The sequence below is a fragment of the Hypanus sabinus genome, chromosome 11, assembly GCF_030144855.1.
Source record: "Hypanus sabinus isolate sHypSab1 chromosome 11, sHypSab1.hap1, whole genome shotgun sequence".
In the NCBI taxonomy this organism is placed as follows: Eukaryota; Metazoa; Chordata; class Chondrichthyes; order Myliobatiformes; family Dasyatidae; genus Hypanus; species Hypanus sabinus.
Genome location: NC_082716.1, coordinates 43604018 through 43625450, shown reverse-complemented (window position 1 = coordinate 43625450; position 21433 = coordinate 43604018). Strand labels below are relative to the sequence as shown.

General features: G+C 37.8%; 1 protein-coding gene across 3 annotated transcripts in view; it reads right to left on the bottom strand.

Moving 5' to 3' along the window:
- The window catches only part of LOC132401903 (coiled-coil and C2 domain-containing protein 1B-like), a 94756-nt gene that overhangs the window by 14802 nt on the left and 58521 nt on the right, over positions 1-21433 (bottom strand). For all 3 annotated transcript variants that reach the window (XM_059984244.1, XM_059984243.1, XM_059984245.1), the window contains exons 13-18: positions 10192-10366; positions 9388-9560; positions 3455-3586; positions 2994-3052; positions 1647-1763; positions 377-450 (exon numbers count right to left, since the gene is read on the bottom strand). In XM_059984244.1, the coding sequence (XP_059840227.1) occupies positions 377-450; positions 1647-1763; positions 2994-3052; positions 3455-3586; positions 9388-9560; positions 10192-10366 (730 nt within the window). The remainder of the gene's footprint in view (positions 1-376; positions 451-1646; positions 1764-2993; positions 3053-3454; positions 3587-9387; positions 9561-10191; positions 10367-21433) is intronic.

Sequence of the window (21433 nt, the reverse complement as noted above, 5' to 3'; positions counted from 1 at the left end):
CTCTGAGAGCTGTGTGATCAGCAGTTTAGCTGAAATGGAATAGAATGAGTCTCAGATAAAATATTCAGAAGACATAAAGGGGAGAAACTAGATACAAGTTCAGGACCAGCCCAAGTTGGAAGCTTAGTATAGTAGACTTAGAGAAGGGAGCTAATCTGATCTTTTCACTCAAAAGGCAAATAGCTTTATGAGCTCTCCTTGCTGGTTGGAAATTATCTCCGACTTATTTATTTGGGCTGAACCAAAAGATTGTTGAAAAGATTTAATAAAGTTCCTTTGGTTTTATGCTAACATTTCAGTGCCTTGAGTTTATTTTCGTACACATTATCTGCTTCTTGGTAATGTTGCTGCTGCTTTCCCAAGCCCTTTGTCTTACCTGAAGGAGCAGGAAGATTTATTCCTTTCACAATGATGAGAAGCATCTCAGTACTACTAATGTCTGAAAATATCCTGCAAAGTAAAATACTTTGATCTAATTAATGGCTTCTTGAACAGGAGTAGGTGATGCATGAATGACAGATAAAATAACTTGAAATGTAATCCAATAGACAAAGAACAGGCCAACAGTACAAAAAAGTACCTTTTATCCATTGTGAATTTTTAACTCAAATTAATAATTCTCTTTTTTATCCTTTGATATACTCATTAAAACTTCCTTGACTAAACTTTTTTGCTCCAGTATCTCTAGGATCATTGACAAAATTTTGGTTATGATCTTCGGGGCTTTATCTATATTTATTGTGCTATAGGATAAGCTGTTGTAAGGAGATGTGGAAAAAACAGATACTATATGGTGATTTGTACCATGGTATCAAGTGTGGTTCAATGTCTTATGAAACGCAAATAGTTACAAACTAACTTTACAAGCAAAGGAAATTTGAGGAGAATTGGGTTGCAAAGTATATATCCTTAACAGACTATTGGCTGCAATGCGCATTCAAGTGAGATTTTCTTTTTCTCCCTCTCAAAACTAAAGTAATAAATTCTTATATATCGAGGAACAATTTCTTATTCACTTTTTAAACTTGACATGAAACCATTTTATTCTCATAAATGTCTCGATCCTGATCCCTGCCCCTACCTTATATACTTTTATACCAGTGCTGTGTTCACCTGTACCAGGTGAGGAAAAACAACTTTTTTCACAAAGTTGTTTCAAGTATAGTGGAGCAACACAAAGGAGCTGGAAGAACTCAGCAGATCAGACAGTATCTGTGGAGGGAACTGGGCAGCTGACAGTTTGCATCAGGACCCCTCATCGGCCTTTCTCAACACAAAATATCACCCGCCCAGTTCTCTCCAAGGAGGCTGCTTGTCTCTCTGAGTTCCTCCAGCTCCAGATTTCTAGCATTTGTAGTCCCGTGTCTGTCTCTGCTTTCAAGTAAAGTGTGTCAAAGCTATTTGTTGCTCAGCATTATTTGTACTCTTGCAAGTTTGTAATGTGTTATTAATTCAAAATGCCATAACAAGAAAATGTTTCTAAAAACTAAGAAAAGATAGTGCTGTCTTTACAACAAAAGCCGAAGGAGAAATCCTCAGAGACATTCTTCTCCGTTGCAACAATAACTCCCATCTCAATCACAAAATTTTCTTTTTGATCCAAAAGGTATTGCAATTGAAATATTTACGAAAACAGAGATCCATACCGTAGAGTTTTAAATGTCCTCTCCTCAAAGTGGTACTTTGGAGGTTCCAAGCCCTGAGCTTGCCCAAGTTTAAGGATTTCAAGATTTTTTTTACAATTTTCAGCCATCTTTTCAAATCTACAAAAACAGCAACACAGGTTTTCACATATGCTCTGTGCAACTAGTAGTGAAATTTACTGTTGTCACCATAAAACATTATTTATGCAACAATACTGATAAATAAATATGGGTATGCATACACAAGATCATAAGACACAGAAGCAGAATTAGGCCACTTGGCCCATTGAGTCTGCTTCATCATACAACCACAGCTAATCTTTTCTCCCCTCCTCAGCCAAACTCTCCGGCCTTCTCCCCGTGACCTTTGATGCCGTGCCCAATCAAGAACCTCTCAATCTCTGCCTTAAATACACCCATTGACATGACCTCCACAGCTGCCTGTGGTAATAAATTCTGGCTAAAGGAATCTCTCCACATCTCTGCTTTAAATGGATGCCCCTCTATCCTGAGGCTATGTCCCTTTGTCCTAGACTCTCGCAGCATGGGAAACATCCTTTCCATTTGTAAGGTTTCAATGAGATCTCACCTCATCCTTCTAAATTCCAGCGAGCACAGACTCAGAGCCATCAAACTTTCTTTCCCAGAATCATCCTTGTGAACCTCTTCTGAACCCTTTCCAATGCCAGAACATCTTTTCTGAGATGTGAAGCCCAAATCTTCACAATACTCAAGGTGAGGCCTCACCACTGCTTTATAAAGCCTCAGCATCACACCTTTGCTCTTGTATTCTAACCCCTTGAAATTAATGCTAACATGGCATTTGCCTTCCTCACCATCGACTAAACCTGCAAGTTGACCTTTAGGATGTTCTGCACAAGGACTCCCAAGCCCTTCTGCATTGCAGATTTTTTGATTTTCTTCCCATTTAGAAAACAGTCTGCACATTTATTTCTTCGACCAAAGTACATGACCGTGCATTTTCCAACATTGTATTTCATTTGCTATTTTCTTGCTTATTCTCTTAATCTGTCCAAGTCTTTCTGCAGCCTTCCTGTTTCCTCAACTCGACCTGCCCCTCCACCAATCTTCATATCATCTGCAAACATGGCAACAAAGCCATCTATTCCATCATCTATATCATTGATATTCTGCATAAAAAGAAGTGGCACCAACACCGACCCCTGTGGAACACCATGTCACTGTCAGCCTGGTACTTACAGATCTAACTTTTAACTGCTTTTATTGGAAGTATCACTTTATTACTGGAACTTCTGAAATATAAGACAAGTAGAGAAGAGCATTTTAATTACCTGCTTCAAATGGGACAATGATAATTTCTGCACTTACTTTGTAGTCTCAGCCACATTACCAAGATGTGTAAATTGCTTGGAATATGTCATACATTTCTAGATTTAAAAGGAAAAAGGTTTAATTATAAAGTATGAAAGGGAAAGATCATCAGGAAGGCACAAACTACACACACACTCATCTACTATATATCTCTAATAATGGAATTATTGTATTACAACACAGAATTTTTCTATTCACTCCTCCAACCAAAGAGAATGCATTTGTTTTTAAAATGAGTTAACATTCTGCATATAATATATCTTTATCGTCATCATTAGAGTTTAGAAAAATTAGAGGTTTTCTCACCGAATTGTACAAAATTGTAACTCAACCTCTGGTAGTGGGGGAAGACAGGTATTGTACTTCACAAGGAAAAACTTAGACATACATATAATAGGTTATAAAATACTGTTAAAAAAAACTTATGTATGCACGTCACAGTACATGACAACAAATACCTCATACTGTTCTTTCAGAAGGTTTATAAGGTGTGTGTATACTTCATCTATCTTTGCTGAAATCTGCACATCATTATGATGCACTATTATAAAGTCATTGTCATTCTGCTCATCCTCAGGGGGGGAAGGAACCTGAAAAAAGGAGGAAAAATAAAACACACACTCAATGTCCATAGTTGCATATGTGCCTTCAAAATAAAATACAGGCTTTCCCTGGGATACAAACGCCTGACTTACGGACATCCTACGTAATGACAAACTCCCATATTAAAATATCCAATGACATACATACAAATACTAGGTTCTGCAAACAACAGAATTAGCTCCCCACCCACTTTCACTCCACTTCTCATTTGTAGTAATTTTCTCTGATCAATCTTGTGCTTTTGATGCCATTCGTCACAATACTGTGGCGAAATGGTTACCGCATCAAGTGTTTTCTGTGCATTTTCAACCTCTGCCCAGAGTCAGTCTTCAGAGTTAAAATAAATAGAGCTTGTTTGTTACCCAGGGACAGCCTGTATACTTGATGACAAGACTGTCATTTTACCCAGGGACTATCTTTGTAATTCCCTCTTTTTTACTTCAACACTGTCATTCCTGTAGAATACTATTACACTACAGGACCATGAGATATAGGAACTGAATCAGGCCATTCAGCCCATCCAGTCTGCACCACCATTTCATCATGGCTGATCCATTTTTCCTCTCAGCTCTGATCTCCTGCCTTCTCCCCATATCCCTTCAAGTTTATGAAGTCTCAAAATTACATCCTTGCTTTTATATTCTAGTCTTCTTGAAAGGAATCCTACTGTTGCATTTGCCTTCTTCACCACAGACTCAACATGCAAAGTAACTTTTAGGGAATCCTGCACAAGGACTCCCAAGTTCCTTTGCACCTGAGATTTTTGAATTTTCTCTCCATTTAGAAAATAGTCTACCCTTTTATTTCTTCTTCCAAACTGCATTACCGTAAACTTCCCGACACTATATTCCATCTGCCACTTCTTTAGCCATTCTCCAAATCTGTCCTTCTGTAGTCTCTCTACTTCCTCAAACCTGCCTGCCCCTTAACCTATCTTCATTTCATCCGCAAACTTTGCAACAAAGCCATCAGTTCCATCATCCAAGTCATTGACATATAATATAAAAAGAATCAGTCCTAACACAGACCCCCTGTGGAACACAACAAATCACTTGCAGCCAACCAGAAAAAGCTCCTTTTATTCCCACTCCTTGTCTCCTGCCAATCAGCCACTGCTTTATCCATGCCAGAAGCTTCCCTGAAATACCATGGGCTCTTAACTTGTTAAGCAGCCTCATGTGTGGCACCTTCTCAAAGGCCTTCTGAAAGTCCAAGTACACAATATCAACCAATTATCCTTTGTCTATCCTGCTTGTTATTTCTTCAAAGAATTCCAAAAACGTTTGTCACGACAAGATATTCCCTTGAGAAAAGATGCTGACTACGGCCTACTTTATCATGTACCTCCAAGTACCCTGAGACCTCATCCTTAATAATCGACTCCAACATCTTCCCAACCACAGAAGTCAGGCTAACTGGCCTATAATATTCTTTTTTCTGCGTCTCTCCATTCTTGAAGAATGGAGTGACATTTGCAATTTTGCAGTCTTCCAGAACCATTCCAGAATCTAGTGATTCTTGAAAGATCATTACTAATGCCTCCACAATCTCTTCAACCACCTCCTTCAGAACCCTGGGGTGTACACCATCTAGTCCAGGTGACTTATCGACCTTCAGACCTACCCAAGAACTATTTCCCTCGTAATGGCACCTTCACACATTTCTGATCCAACAGTCTGGAACTTCCACCACACTGCTAGAATCTTCCATAGTGAAGACTGATACAAAATACTTATTCAGTTCATCTGCCATTTCCTTGACTCAAGAGGTAATGTTGTAGCTATAAAGGACCCTGGTCAGACCCCACTTGGGAGTACTGTGCTCAGTTCTGGTCGCCTCACGACAGGTAGAATGTGGAAGCCATAGAAAGGGTACAGAGGAGATTTACAAAGATGTTGCCTGGATTGGGGAGGATGCCTTATGAGAATAGGTTGAGTTAACTCGGCCTTTTCTCCTTGGGGCAATGGAGAATGAGAGGTGACCTGATAGAGCTGTATAAGATGGTAAGAAGCATTGATCCTGTGGATAGTCAAGGCTTTATCCCAGGGCTGAAATAGTTGCCACAACAGGATACTGGTTTAAGGTGCATGGAAGTAGGTACAGAGGAGATGTCAGGGGTAAGTTTTTTTTTAAACACAGAGAGAGGTGAGTGTACAGAAATGGTTGCCGGCAATGGTGGTGGAGGCGGATACGATAGGGTCTTTTAAGAGACTTTTGGAGAGGGACATGGAGCTTAGAAAAATAGAGGGCTATGGGTAAGCCTAGTAATTTCTAAGGTAGGGACATGTTCGGCACAACTTTGTGTGCCGAAGGGCCTGTATTGTGCTGTAGGTTTTCTATGTTTCTATTACTACCTCTCCAGCATCATTTTCCAGTGGTCCAGTATCCTCTCTCGCCTCTCTTTTACACATTGGAAAGAACACATTCACCTGCAGCCTATGGAAAATGTCTTTATAGCACTTTACTGGGATGAAAGGCTGACTGACTTCCAGAGGGAACAAAAACAAAGAGAAGCTGGAAAAGAGATGGCAATCTTTACCCTGAGTTTCAAAGCATAGAGAATTATGAGATCAGAGCAGAAATCATTTGCTCTGAAAATGGAAGATATAAAACCCATGCAGAAATCTGAATGCTGCCACAGATAATCACTGTAATGATTGGAAATGATTAAGCAAAGTGCTATAATTTCATGAAGGCATTTTGAATATAATGTTTGGGATCCTGAAATCATTTTGCTTTCACATATTGCCAGCTAAATAGAGTGAAGATAAAGTTACCATTATGTCCAAATCTTGTAGAGGTTTTGTGCCACAGCATCTTAAGCCACATGAATTTGTAGGGCAGATGGGATATAGAGAAAGCGATTGTCCTAATCATAAACTGATAAGAGTAATTATGGTAGTTTAGACAAGTCAGAAGGTAAAATTAAAAATGGTAGTTTTCATGATGAGAGTTAAAAGTTGAATTCTAGTTCAAGGACAGTAATGTTGGCCCATCAGGTTTAATTTGTAAATGATTGCCAGAAATAAATGCTGGCATGTGCCAAAAAAGATAACTTTACTTGTATTAATAATGAGTTGCAACATGACTGAATGATGTTAGTCAGGCAAAAACTTAGTCCTGCAAGACTCGTGAGAGAGAATACCGAGCAGAGTGGCACAAATAGTATCACAAGTGCACTCTTGCAGGTGCTGTCAAGCACAGAACCAAAGGTATAAACCTGGGCATATGTTTCACATGAACTGTCCTTTGCATAAAGTAATTACATTTAAACTGATGGTGAACCTTCACTCCTGTGAGACTGACAACGCTTGGGCTTTGCTGAGTATATTCATTACTTGAATTCTGTGCTAGTTCACACTTAAAATCATACAATTACAAACAATCCCTTCGGTCCAACTAGTCCATGTACCTGTCTAAACATTTTGTAAATGTAGTTAATGGACCTGCCCCAATCTCTTTCTCTGCTCCCTTTAGACCAGTGAGGAGAACGAATTTCTTTAGCCAAAGTATGGTGAATCAGTTGAATTAATTGCCACAGGTGCCTGTGGGGCCAAGACACTCAGTATATTTAAAGCAGAGGTTGATAGATTCTTGATTAGTAAGGGTGTCAAAGATTATGGGGAAAAGACAGGAGAATGGAGTTGAGAGGGATAATAAATCAGCCATGGTGGAGCAGACTCAATGGGCCAAATAGCCTAATTCTGCTGCTATGCATTATGTCTCTGACAATTTAACTGGTTGGGATTCATCGGGGCAAACCTTACTTCTGTGTATTCTGGATCTGGTTGATGAGATTCTGCATAGCAGCAGGATCTTGCATGATGTACATAGTTACAGAGGTGGGCAAGAATAAGCCTCACTAACTAAACTGCTCAGACAACGTGGACAAATAGCCGAGTCTAATCTTTGTCTCACAGCTGTCTACTTTTCAAAAGTAACAAAAAATGATGCAATTTAATGTTTTTTTAAGTTAATAAAAATTGGCTTACTTAAAACATTTAATAATATTATTAAATCAAGGTTTTTGGATTGAAAGCAGCATCCATTAAAATCCTCATATCCTTCTCTTACTGTATTCCTGCCATTGGCCTGTTACACTCATTGAATTCCTTTCTTACTGAATTACTTTGGCATTCTATTTCCATGCTTGCTCTATATTCCATTCCTCATTCACATCCCTGGTGCAGAGCCAACAACCTGTCTCTGAATGTGAACAAAACAAGAGATGGTGGTTGACTTTAGGAGGGTACGGAGTGACCACTCTCTGCTGAACATCCACGGCTCCTTGGTAGAGATCGTTAAGAGCACCAAATTTCTTGGGGTTCTCCTGGCAGAGAATCTCACCTGGTCCCTCAACACCAGCTCCATAGCAAAGAAAGCCCAGCAGCGTCTCTACTTTCTGCATAGGCTTAGGAAAGTCCATCTCCAACACCCGCCCCCCCCCCCCCACCCTCACCATATTCTACAGGGGTTGTATTGAGAGCATCCTGAGCAGCTGCATCACTGCCTGGTTCAGAAATTGCATCATCTCAGATCGCAAGACTCTGCAGCGGATAGTGAGGTCAGCTGAGATCATCGGGGTCTCTCTTCCCACCATTACAGCCATTTACACTACACGCTGCATCCGCAAATCAAACAGCATTATGAAGGACCCCACACACCCCTCATACAAACTCTTCTCCCTCCTGCCATCTGGGAAAAGGCACTGAAGCATTTGGGCTCTCACAACCAGACTATGTAGCAGTTTCTTCCCCCAAGCCATCAGACTCCTCAATACCCAGAGCCTGGACTGACACCAACTTACGGCCCTCTACTGTGCCTATTGTCTTGTTTATTGTAATGTCTGCACTGTTTTGTGCACTTTATGCAGTCCTGGGTAGGTCTGTAGTCTAGTGTAGTTCTTTTTTTCTGTGTTGTTTTTACATAGTCCAGTGTAGTTTTTGTACTGTTTCACGTAGCACCATGGTCCTGAAAAACGTCGTCTCATTTTTACTGTGTACTGTACAAAATGACAATAAAAAATGACCTGACTTGACTTACTTCCCTGTAGCCTATCAACTTTTTCTCTCAATACTCACTTCTTTTCTACCAAGGGATACCATACCTACCAACACATTTTTAACAAATCTGAGGAAACTGCTCTACGTGCTCATGGGGAGAATGTGCAAACTCCACACGAACAGCATCCCAGATTATCATTGTAGCCTCCTGTGTAACTTCTGTGTATTTTTGGGCTCCAGCAAGCCACTTTGCTGTTTACAAACTGCTGGAGAAACTCAGTGGGCCAGCATCTGTTGAAGCAAAGAGTCACTTGATGCAGGATCTCCATGTGAAATGCTGACCATCTCGCCTGCACAGATGCTGCTCAACCCACCAAGGCCCCCCCCCAGCAGCTTATTTTCTGCTCCAGATTCCAGCATCTGTACTCCTTGATGTCTCCACTTCACAGTCTATTCCAATTATCAGAATTCCTTTTGTGCCTGTACACTCAGCTTTAATGTAGCAAAGCGCCCATGTCCATAGAACAGGAAGGAAAGTGGAAACCGAATGTTTTGAGATGACAGATGCTTAATCAAAGAAAATGGTTTTAAGAAACGTCTTGGATGTGGAGGGCAAAGAATTGGCAGGATTTAGCCACTTAATGGTATATAGGCCACAGAACACAGAACAATGGTTAGAATGAAGTACTACATCTTTTGCCTCATGATCTCAAAATATGCCAGCAAAGGCACTGGCATGAAGACAAGAAGTTAATCGACCAAGTTGGCATTCAGCTTTACTTCACCTTTGAAATATCAATTGGTTTCCCATTTTGGACAGCCAGAATCAGTGGGTCAAAGCCTTTGGCAGTCCTAAAAAAATGCTTTGCTTGTTCCAGGTTGTTCTTTTGCTTTGCCTGCAAAGCAGCTTTCATGTACTGCTTCTTTCGATTCTCAAGAAATTCCACTTGTTGTTGGGCTGAAAGACAACAGAGACAGTGATCAGATGAAATATTACAGAACTGAGAATTACTAGTGTCAGGTTCAAAGGTACTATGGCTGCCGATAGAAAGTAAAACTCTAAAATCTTCATTCAAACTTTATTTTATTTAATCTAGAAATACAGCACAGTCACAGGCCCTTTCTGCCTCAACGAGCCCCAACTATCCAATTACACCCATATGACCAGTTAATCCTCTAACCCATGTGTGGGAGGAATCTGGATCACCCGGAGGAAACCCATGCGGTTACAGGGAGAATGGACGGACAGCAGTGGAATTGAACCCAGGCCGCTGGCGGTGTCATCTCATCATACTAACCACTACACTACCACACTGCCCCCGGTTCTTGTGGATTTTTTGTAGTCCATTAGACAATACGTCAATGGGAAAATTAAAGGTGTACATGTACCTGCTCCTCACTCAGATGGGAAACAGGACATTACTGAGTGACACTCCAGAAGTCAGGCAGCAGCATTTCATTCAAGTCATTTAGAAACCTGGCTTTTTTGTGCAAACAAAAGGACCCCAGCTTACTCTGCCAGATCTCTGGTCATTAAACTATATAGACTTTAAATTTATGCTGTTGGAGTGAATGAAGAGAAAATATACCAATTATATTTTGCTGAGCCAGGTTATCCTGTGACGTTGGCTTCGGAATGGGTTTCGGGGAGTGCCTTTCCTCGGCTGATGCTGGCAAGGTCGGAGGTGTCTGCGCCACATCGTCTACGAGTTTTGCAGGTCTCTTTGCAACTGGAGGCTGAGCAGCGGACTGAGGAGTTCCAGTCTGAGGGAAAGCACACGAAGTTCTTCAAGTGTTCAGATTCACTACAGAGCAAATGATTGTCAATTCATTTCTACCTAATGAGCAAATTAATAATGAAATGAAAAATGCTTATTTTCAAAACCCTGTCTAATCCATGCCTCAGCATATCAAAATCTGAATACATAGAATATCAGTTCAAATTGAGGTTTGAGTCACCTTTGGATACATAGAACATAAAACAATACACACAGAGTCAGGCTCATCAAGCCACAATGTTGTGGCAAATTAATTAACTGATGGTGCTGAATGAAGCTAATCCCTTCTGCGAGCACATGATCTATAGCCTAAGAACTTAATAAGACATAGGAGAAGAATTAGGCCATTCAACCTTTTGAGTCTGTTCCACCATTCTGTCATGGCTAGTTTATTACCCCTCTCAGCCCCATTCTCCTGCCTTCTCCCCTTAACCTCTGCTGCTCTGACTAATCAAGAACCTATCAATGTCTGCTTTAAATATGCCCAATGACTTGACCTCCACAGCCAACCCTGGGAATGGATTCCATCAACTCCCTATGCTATGGCTCAAGAAATTTCTCCACATCTCAGTTCTAAAGGGACATCAGAATCGGAGGCTGTGCTCTCTGGTCCTAGACTCCCCCACTATAGGAGACATCCTCTCCACATCCACTCTATTTAGCAGTTTCAATGAGATCCCCCCCCTCATTCTTCTAAGCTCCAATGAGCATAGGCCAAGAACCATCAAACACTCTTTCGTTTCTGGAACCATTCTCGTGAACCACCTCTGGATCCTCTCCAACGCCAGCACATCCTGTCTTAGAAAAGGAGCCCAAAACTGCTCACAGTATTCCAAATGCACTCTGACCAATGCCTTATAAAGCTTCAGCATTACATCCTTGCTTTTATATTCTAGCCCTCTTGAAGTGAATGTTAACACTGCATATCATCTGCCTAAGAGACTCTTAAATACCTCTATTGCATCCACCTCCACTAACAGTCCTGGCAGTGATTCTAGGCACACACCATTCTGTAAACAAAAACTTGCCCGCACATCTCTTTTGAATTTTCATGGTCTCACCTTAAATGCATGCCCTCGAGTATTGGACATTTCAACCCCTGGAAAAAGATACTGGCTATCTAGTCTATCTATGCCTCTTATAACATTCTATCAGATCTGTCTCTGCCACTCCAGATAAAACAACCCTAGTTTGTCCAACCTCTCTTCATAGCACATGCCTCTATAACTCAAGCAGCACCCTAGTAAACCTCTTCTAAACCTTTTCCAAAACCTCTGCATCCTTCCTATAAAGGAAAATGCTATAAAGCTTAACTCAACCCAGATTAAACTCCACTTCCCATTTCTCCACCCACATGTGTAAACATCCCACGGTATTCTTTGACAATCTTCAGTCTTCAACACTATCCGTTAACAAATTTCAGCAAATTTGCTTACATATCCAACTGCACATACCACAGACAGCAGAGGCCATTGAATGGATCCCTGCCGAACACTACCGGTCAAGGATCTCCAGCCAGACTAATACTTATTGACCAGGACATGTTTCAGTTTACCCTCCCACAAGGTTAACAACTTAATTTAGCTTGACATTCATTAATGAATGCAATTTATCTACAATATAAATTTGCATGTATTCCTTTTACTACATACAAAAGTCAAAATGTACCAACTTCTGAAGTGGGTAAGGGAATTGAAGTCTCGTAGTTTAATTCTGAGTCAAGATAAAATTAATGACGTACAATTAACAATAAATGCAAGCATAATTCATAGCAAGCCAAATCCAATCTATTTCTTTGAAACACACATAATGAAGGACAGAAGATCAACTGAACATATAACATGGCAAGTTCTGATTTTGTGCACTCTACACAAATGATCATCATGTAGTTTCGTAACAGAAACAAGAAATTAACTCTTAAGACAAATGTATAGGAAATAAACTGCGGGAAGTTTCTTTCCCATCCCAAATTAATCATGTAAAATCCAAAGGATCTCAAATAACTGACAGGAGTAGTTCCTGTCAACTTCCAATTCTGTACTACCTTAAAAAAACATTTAAAGTTGTTGGGAAACACTTTGTCGCACAAAGCCCCCAACTCAACTGTATTCTAACAGGCAAGGGGCTTTAGGTTTTAATAAAGATGATTTCCTTCATAATTGAAAACAAAAAATGCTAGCAAGTCTCAGCAAGTCAACTGGAAAACAACACATCGTTAACATTTCAAGTTCCAGACCCTTCAACCTTTTGAACCTGTGGACCTTTTCTGGAATCTTCCTAGAATATTTGGAAAATTTATTCTTCAAGAACTAGTGTTTAGAAAATGCAAAATATATGAAAATACTGGCATGGAAATTGAAAAAAGAAGCAGAAAATAAATTAATAATTGAATTAGGGATCCAAGAACAAAAATGATAAAAAATAAGCTAAGTGAAATTCAAGAAGCTTTTGAAGCGTTTTACAAAACTCTGTATTCCAAAGGTCCAGGGGGAAGTATAACTCAAACTGACACCTTCCTGAATTCTCTAGAGTTACCCACTTCAAGTGAAGAACAAAATAGAACGATGAACGCTGACGTAACTGAAGTTGAACTAAAAGCTGTAATGAGAAGGCTTAAATTAAGCAAGTCACCAGGGTCAGATGGGTATACGGCAGAGTGGTACAAAGAATTTTAAAATGAATTAATTCCTGTCTTACTCCCCACACTGAACTGGGCTCTAAAAAAGGCACAAATGCCACCCAGCTGGAAGGACATGATAATCTCAGCTATACCGAAAGAAGGCAAGGATAAAATGGAATGTGGGTCAATTAGACCAATATTCGTTCTTAATGTAGATTATAAATTTTTTGCCACAGTATGTTTATTTGCATTTTAATACCACATAATACAGCCTTTACCTTCCTATACTTTCTTATATTGTTCAGAAAATACATAAATTGCTGTACTAACACAACAAACAACACACACAAAAAAACATTTAAAAAATGCTTCTCCTATTTCAACAAGTGGTAATCCATATATAAAAATGTGTAAAATTTAACAGATATTTATAATACAATTCAAAAATCATTAAATAAATATAAAACTTCTACAAATTTATATTATAAATTATAGATTATTTATTATTAATTATAGATTATTTACCTCCATCATGGCCAAATGATTAGAAGAGTTTTTACCCAAATTGATACATTAGGATCAGTCAGGTTTTATACAACAATGCCAAACACAAGACAATATACAAAGGCAACTTCACATTATGGATCATATACAAAAAAGTAAAATCGAAGCAATAGTGATAAGCGTGGACGCTGAAAAGGCAATTGATACGGTTAATTGGAATTTTCTTTACAGAGTTTTACATAGATTTGGTTTCCATGACACAATTATTAAAACTATACAGGCACTATATGGCAACCCTACTGCTAGGATTAAAATCAATGGATATTTATCAAATAGTTTCCCCTAGAAAGGGGCACGAGACAGGGCTGTGCATGGACACCGCTACTCTTCACATTATATCTGGAACCATTAGCTCAATACATCAGACAAAATGAAGATATCAGGGGAATTAAAGGGACAGAGCATAAATTGGCCTGTTACGCGGATGACATTTTGATCTATCTAGGGCAACCAACATACTCTTTATCTAAATTGATGCAATCCTTTGAACAACATGGTCAATTATCAGGATACAAGATCAACATAGATAAAACCCAATTACTTTCATATAACTATAGCCCACCAAGAGAAATTGAAAGTAGATATCCCTGGGCATGACAAACAGAGTCTTTCAAATACTTGGGCATCATTATGCCAAAACATTTGGCAAAATTATCAGAATGCAATTATCAGCCTATATATAAAAAAATTAAGGAAGATATAACAAGGTGGAACCTGATTCCTTTTTTCAGTCTCAGTTCAAGGATTGAATCTATTAAAATGAATAGACTATTATATCTCTTTCAGACCCTACCAGTAGAAATTAATCAAAATCAATTCAATGAATGGAACAAAAGCTTATTAAGATATATATGTCAAGGTAAAAGGCCTAGAGTTCATTCCAAAACTTTGCAATTAGCCAAGGAAAAGGGGGGAATGAGGCCTACCTTCTCTTAGAGATTATTATTTTGCAGCACAGTTGAGAGCTGTGATATGTTGGTGCAACCCATCATATGACGCTCAATGGAAAAACATTGAGGAGGGGATACATCCCATCCCCATACAGGCAATTTTGGCTGATAACACCCTATGTAAATACTATTGATAACCCATAGATGAAATGGACTCTTAAAATATGGAAAACTACTATAAAAGAATATAAACTAGAGGGAGATATGGCAATTCTTAAATGGTGTGCATATGACTCGGATTATACGCCGAATAAACTGGATGCCAGATTTAAGGGCTAGATAGCTAACGGAATAACAGTTTTTTGCAATATAATAAAAGGAACACTGTTCAATTTTAAAATGCTTAAAGAGAAACGCTTATTAGAAAAACAAGACTTTTATCGGTATTTACAGATGCGACTATATGTTAATAGGACGGTTAAAAACGTAACCAAGGCAAGAACATGTTTGATAGAGCTATTTAGAAAAGCATATAATTCAGGTAACAGTAGTAGAATCATTTCAAGCATGTATAAGGGTTTGTCAAATCTTAAAACACATTCAACTTCATACATTAAAACAAAATGGTAGAAGGAAGGAAGGATAATTATATCTGAGGAAGAAAGGACAATAATATGGAGATATCAATGTAAGTGTACCAGTTCACAGAAATGGAGGGAGTTTGGATGGAAAAACTTCATCAGATATTTTATTACACTTTCTCAGAAATCCCACTATGATAGTAACCTCCCTGTTTGCTGGGGAAATTGTGGAAATCAAAATGCAAACTATTATCATATTCTCTGGGAATGCCCCATTATCAAAGACTATTGGAGTGGGATACACAATGCCCTACAAAACATCTTTAAATGTGAAATACCCTTAGAAAGTAAGACCATATATTTTGGGTATATATCTCAAGAATGGTTGAAAAGAGATAAATAGTTAATGAATATACTGCTGGTGGCTGGTAAAAAGACTCTTACCAGGAAATGGTTATCACAGGAGAGCCCAACCTTAAATGCATGGATGGAAATTACAATGGACATTTACAAAATGGAGAAGATAATATTATCTGTTAATCATAAGTTGGAACAATTTGATTCATACTGGGAAAATTGGTTTAACTACATAACACCTCATGCCTTACCTTATCCTCACAAATCAATGAATATGTTGTAAAAAAATCACTCCCTACTTATACATAGTCTTCTTCTTTTGCTTGTTCTTTCTTTCCTCTCTTTTCTATAAGTGTATATCTCAGATAAATATTATGTGGAGATTTATGGCATTTCTGACTATATGATATATATGTACAATATCTGAAATACATCCTATGGAAATGTTTGATGATGAACTTCAGTAAAAAATTACCAAAAAAAAAAGCAAAATAATTCTCAAGAGAACAATTTAAAATTCTGCACAAAATCTACACTTAATGCATTGACAGGCAATCAAGTCTAGGGATCAAAAAGAAATTCTAGAACTAGGTGCTTCCTCCAGTTAACTAAGCTGCTTTATTCTCAGGACTTATGGTTGACAAAACTGACATTTTTTGCATATCCTACCTCAAATAACCCACTAACAGTACTGAAATTATATATACTCATGTGAAACTAGTTTGACTGAAAGAACCATAGCCTAACACTATATTAACAACTTTTAAATCTCTTAAATTAGGCATAAATCAAGTAATCTCCTCTAACTCTTTTCTAGCTATATCACTGTCTGGTATGGAATTTTCAAGGCATCTAACCACAGAATTGTGAGGATTGCTAAGAGAATCATCAGGGTCTCTCCCTCGTCCCCCCACAACCCCACCCATCCAGGACATACACCAGAAGTGCTGCATTTGCAGAGCCCTCAGCATTGTTAAAGACCCTCCCCCATTCATCCCACAACCCCTTTGAGCGGTAGGTACTGAAGTGCAGGAACGAGGGCTGTTAGGCTGGGTAATGCCTCCTTCCCCCAACACGTGAAACTTCTGAACACCCTGTACACAGTATTTATGACAGTGTCAATAGCAGGAATACTATGTGGCACTTGCACTTTGTCAGTTAGTACCTCTACAGAATACTTTCTTTTAATCTGTGTTAATATTATTTTATGTGTTGTATGTACTGTGATTTACACCCTGACTCCTGAGGTACGCTGATTTGTTTAGCTGTATACATGTACATGGTTGAATGGCAATAAACTAACTTGAATGAGATTCTTCTTTTTTCATTTTTAGAATCTTTTTATTAATACATAATCTTCTACAACTATAGAATACAAAATTTCAACAAATTAGTATGTATACAATTAATAGAGATGAAGAAAAACATAATATATAAAAATGAAAAAAAAATTATATTTAGAAAAAAGGAAAAAAAAGAACCCTATCTAACTAAGAAAAAAAAACCCATTAACTACAAAAATAAAACCATTAGGAAACAACCCCCGGAAGCAATATCATCTAGATATATAGAAAAAATTCATCAACTGCCAATTCACATTTTTTTTTAAAAAGATAACAAAATTGGAAGGAAACCATATAGAATAATTCAAATTAAATGGTAATATTTGGCAAAAGAACCCCACTTTCTCTCAAAATCAAATTGAGGTTCAAAAGTTCTACTTCTAATTTTTTCCAAGCTGAGACATAACATTTCTTGAGAAAACCATTCAATTAATGTAGGGAAAGAGATATCTTTCCATTTTAGTAAAATAGTCCTTCTTGCCAACAATATAATAAATGCAATTACATGTTGATCTGAAGATGAAATACCCTGAATATGATGTGGAACTATTCCAAATTGAACTGTTAATCTATTAGGTTGTAAGTTAATTTTCAAAGCTTTAGAGATTGTAGAAAATAAAGATTTCCAAAACAGTTTTAATGAAGAACATGACCAGAACAAAGTAGCTACTTCAGTTTTACATCTATCAAGATGATTATCTACACTAGAAAGTATTTTAGATAGTCTCTCCTTTGTTAAATAATAACGATGGACAATTTGAAATTGAATTAGACAGTGATTGGCACATATCGAAGAAGAATTTACATTTTTCAAAATTCCAACCCAATCTTCATTCACAAAGGTCATATTAGGTTCTCTCTCCCATTAAGTTTATATATATTAAGTTCTCTCTCATTGTTTAATCTTTAGTGATAGGTTCTCTTTTTGTAACAAGAGTAAATTATAAATTCTGCTAATGGAACCTTTCAATAAGGGATTCAATTTCAAAATGGAATCCAACAAATCAGATTCTTGTAAATATGGAAACTTAGGTAAATATTGTTGTAAAAAATGTCTAACCTGAAAATATTGCAAAAAATGTGTATGAGCAAGAGAGTATTTATTAATTAACTCTTCAAAAGTCATCAATTGACCATTATAAAATTAATTTGTAAAAAAAATGATCCCTTTATTTTTCCATAGGAGAAAAATGGGGTTGGTTATTGAAGGTTTAAATGAAAAGTTTCGATATAAAAAACTAAACAACTTAAATTGTTTAAAATTTTAAAAATTACGAAACTGAATCCAAATCCGTGAAGATTGTTTAATAACCGGGTAAAAATTTAAATTTGGAATTTTGGAGAGCTGTAAAGGTAGTGGAGCTCCTAATATAGAAGTTAAATGAAATTGTTTTATAGCTTTTAATTCCAAATCAACCCAAAGTGGTTTTTGGCTCTTATCGAGACAGTATAACCAAAAACATAATTCTCTAATATTTACAGCCCAATAATAGTCTTAAATTAGGAAGTGTAAATCCACTATCTTTTTTGGGTTTTTGTAAATGGTACTTGTTAATTCTTGGTCTCTTATTGTTCCAAATAAAGGAAGAAATAAGAGAGTCAATTTGATCAAAAAAATTTTAGTTAAAAAGATAGGTACATTTTGGAAAATATATAAAAATCTAGGTAAAATCATCATTTTCACAGCATAGATGCGACTTATTAAAGAAAGAGTAAGTTGATTCCATCTAGAAAATAGTAATTTCATGGAGTCTACTAAAGGAACTATATTAGCTTTGTAAAGATCTTTATATTTTTTTAGTAATTATAATACCTAAATATCTAAATGTATTAACAATTCTAAAAGAAATATCATTATATGTACTACCAGGAGCATTTAATGGAAACAATTCACTTCTATTCAAATTAAGTTTATATTCTGAAAATTTTCCAAAATCTTTAAGTGTTTCCAAAAGATTAGGAATTGATTCCTCAAGATCCAAAATAAAAATCAAAAGATCATCTGCATAAAGAGAAATATTATGTACGGTTCCATTTATAGAAATACCATGAATGTTTTTGGCCTCCCGTAATGTTATAGCTAAAGGCTCCAATACAAGATTAAATAATAAAGGGCTTAATGGACCTCCCTGTCTAGTACCATGAGAAAGTGAAAAGAAAGACCTATAATTGTTAGTAATGACCGTGGCAATAGGGTTCTTAAAAATCATTTGAATCCATCTATTAAAATTATTACCAAAACCAAATTTTTCTAATACTTTGAACAAGTATGGCCACTCAACTATATCGAATGCCTTTTCTGCATCAAGAGAGATAACACATTGAGGTTGCTTAGATAATGGTGAATAAATAATGTTCATCAATCTCCGAACATTAGAGAAAGAGTAACGGCCTTTAATAAAGCCCATCTGGTCCATAGAGATAATTTTAATCAAAACATTTTCCAAGTGGTTAGCCATTATTTTAGAAAGATTTTTGCATCCACATTTAATAGCAAAATAGGTCTATATGATGAACATTCAACAGGGTCTTTATCTTTTTTAAGAATTAAGGAAATAGATGCTTCATAAAAAGAAGGTAAATTACCCTTCTCAAAGGATTCATGAAACATTTCCAAAAGATATGGAGAAAGTAATCTTTCAAATTCAAATTCTTCTTATACAGCTGAATTCAAGGACCAAATGGGCAGCATAAAGCACTGAGGGCATACTGGAACCTCAAAGTTCAAAGTAAATTTCAGAATTAGGTTTAATATCACCGGCATATGTTGTAAATTTCATTAAACAGTACAATGATAAATATAGAGGAAAAATATTGAATTTCAGTAAGTATGTCTATTAAATGGTTAAGTTAAACATAAGTAGTGCAAAAAAAATTTAAAAATAATAAGTTAGCATTCACGAGTTCAATGTTCATTTAGAAATAGGATGGCAAAGGGAAAGAAGCTCTTCCTGAATCATTGAGTGTGTGCCTTCAGGCTTCTGTACCTCCTACCAGATAGTAACAATGAGAAATTGACAAGTCTTGGGTGGTGGGGATCCTTAATGATGAATGCCACCTTTCTAAGGCACCGCTCCTTGAAGACGTCTTGGATACTAAGGAGGTTGGTACCCATGATGGAGCTGATCAATTTTACAATTTTCTGCAACTTACTTTGATCTTGTACAGTAGCGCCCCCTCCACTCCCCGCCCCATACCAGATTGTGATACAGCCAGTCAGAATGCTCTCCATGGTATACTTGTAGAAGTTTTCAAGCGCTTTGGTTGACAAACCAAATCTTTTTAAACTCCAAATGAAATGTAGCCACTGTCTTAACTTCTTTATAGCTGCATTGACATGTTGTGTCCAGGTTAGTTTCTTAGAGATCTTACCACCCAGGAACTTGAAATTGCTCACTCTCTCCACTTTTGATTATCCACTTCTTTATTTTCAAAGTACATCTATGTCACCATATACAACCCTGAAATTTATTTTCTTGTAGGCATACTCAGTAAATCCAATAACTGTAATAGATGATAGACAGATAATGAAAACTCAAGTAAGAACTTTAAAGGAGCCTTTCCTACCTTAAGGTTAAAAAGGAATCTTGAGCAATGTGGAACTAGATGAAAAGGGTAATATTGTTCCCGTTTCCAGTACTTTGAAAACTCCATTCTCAATCTGGTTGTGTGGAAATACCTGCTTGTTAGCAACAACGTATTTGTCGTAATCAGACCCTGAGATCTGACTTGGCCCCACAGTCAGCTCAGACTGAGGATCTGTAGTCAATCAAGGGTGGTGGAACTAGTCACTCCCCAAAAGGCAGCATCAGTGATCGACTAGAGGAGTTGCAATCCAATCGGTCACACGGAGTTGCTTCTTGTGAGATTGATCATTGGTGGATTGAATTGAATTGAATGATCTTTATTGTCGTTATACGTAGGTACGATGAAACTCTGTTTGGCTTTCTCTCAGGCAATCAAACAAAGTGGTAGATAAAAACAAGACAGTAATAGAAAAATAGTATTAAATAGAAAAGTAGCAGAAAATAAGTTGCAGCAGCATCAGAATGTCACAGTAATGCACAAAGTGCCATTAGTGTAAGTATTTGAGTCCTTGTGTGTGCTCACAGTTTCAGTCATTGTTCTGTGGGAGTGGTGTGATGGGGGCTACAGCTCTGGAGTAGAAGCTGTTCCTCAGTCTATTTGTTTTGGTTTTAAGTGTCCTGAACCTTTTGCTGGATGGCAACAGTGAAACAGGGAGTGGCCGGGGTGTGTGGAGTCTCTGGTTATGCTGATTGCTTTCCTCCTGCTGGAATAGATGGTGTCCAGTCCTAGGAGCTCCATCCTGATAATTCGCTGGGCCGCCTTCACCACGCGATGCAGATCTTGTCGCTCAGTGGCTGTGCAGCAGGCATACCACACTGTGGTGCTGTCGGTCAGGATGGTTTCAGTTGTGCTTCTGTAGAAGTTAAGCAACAGCTTTTGTGGGAGTTTGGCCTGTTTCAGCTTTCTGAGGAAGAGGAGTCTTTGTTGTGTCTCTTTTTACAAGCAGCGAGGTGTTGGTGGTCCACGTCAGCGAGGTGTTGGTGGTCCACGTCAGCGAGGTGTTGGTGGTCCACGTCAGCGAGGTGTTGGTGGTCCACGTCAGCGAGGTGTTGGTGGTCCACGTCAGCGAGGTGTTGGTGGTCCACGTCAGCGAGGTGTTGGTGGTCCACG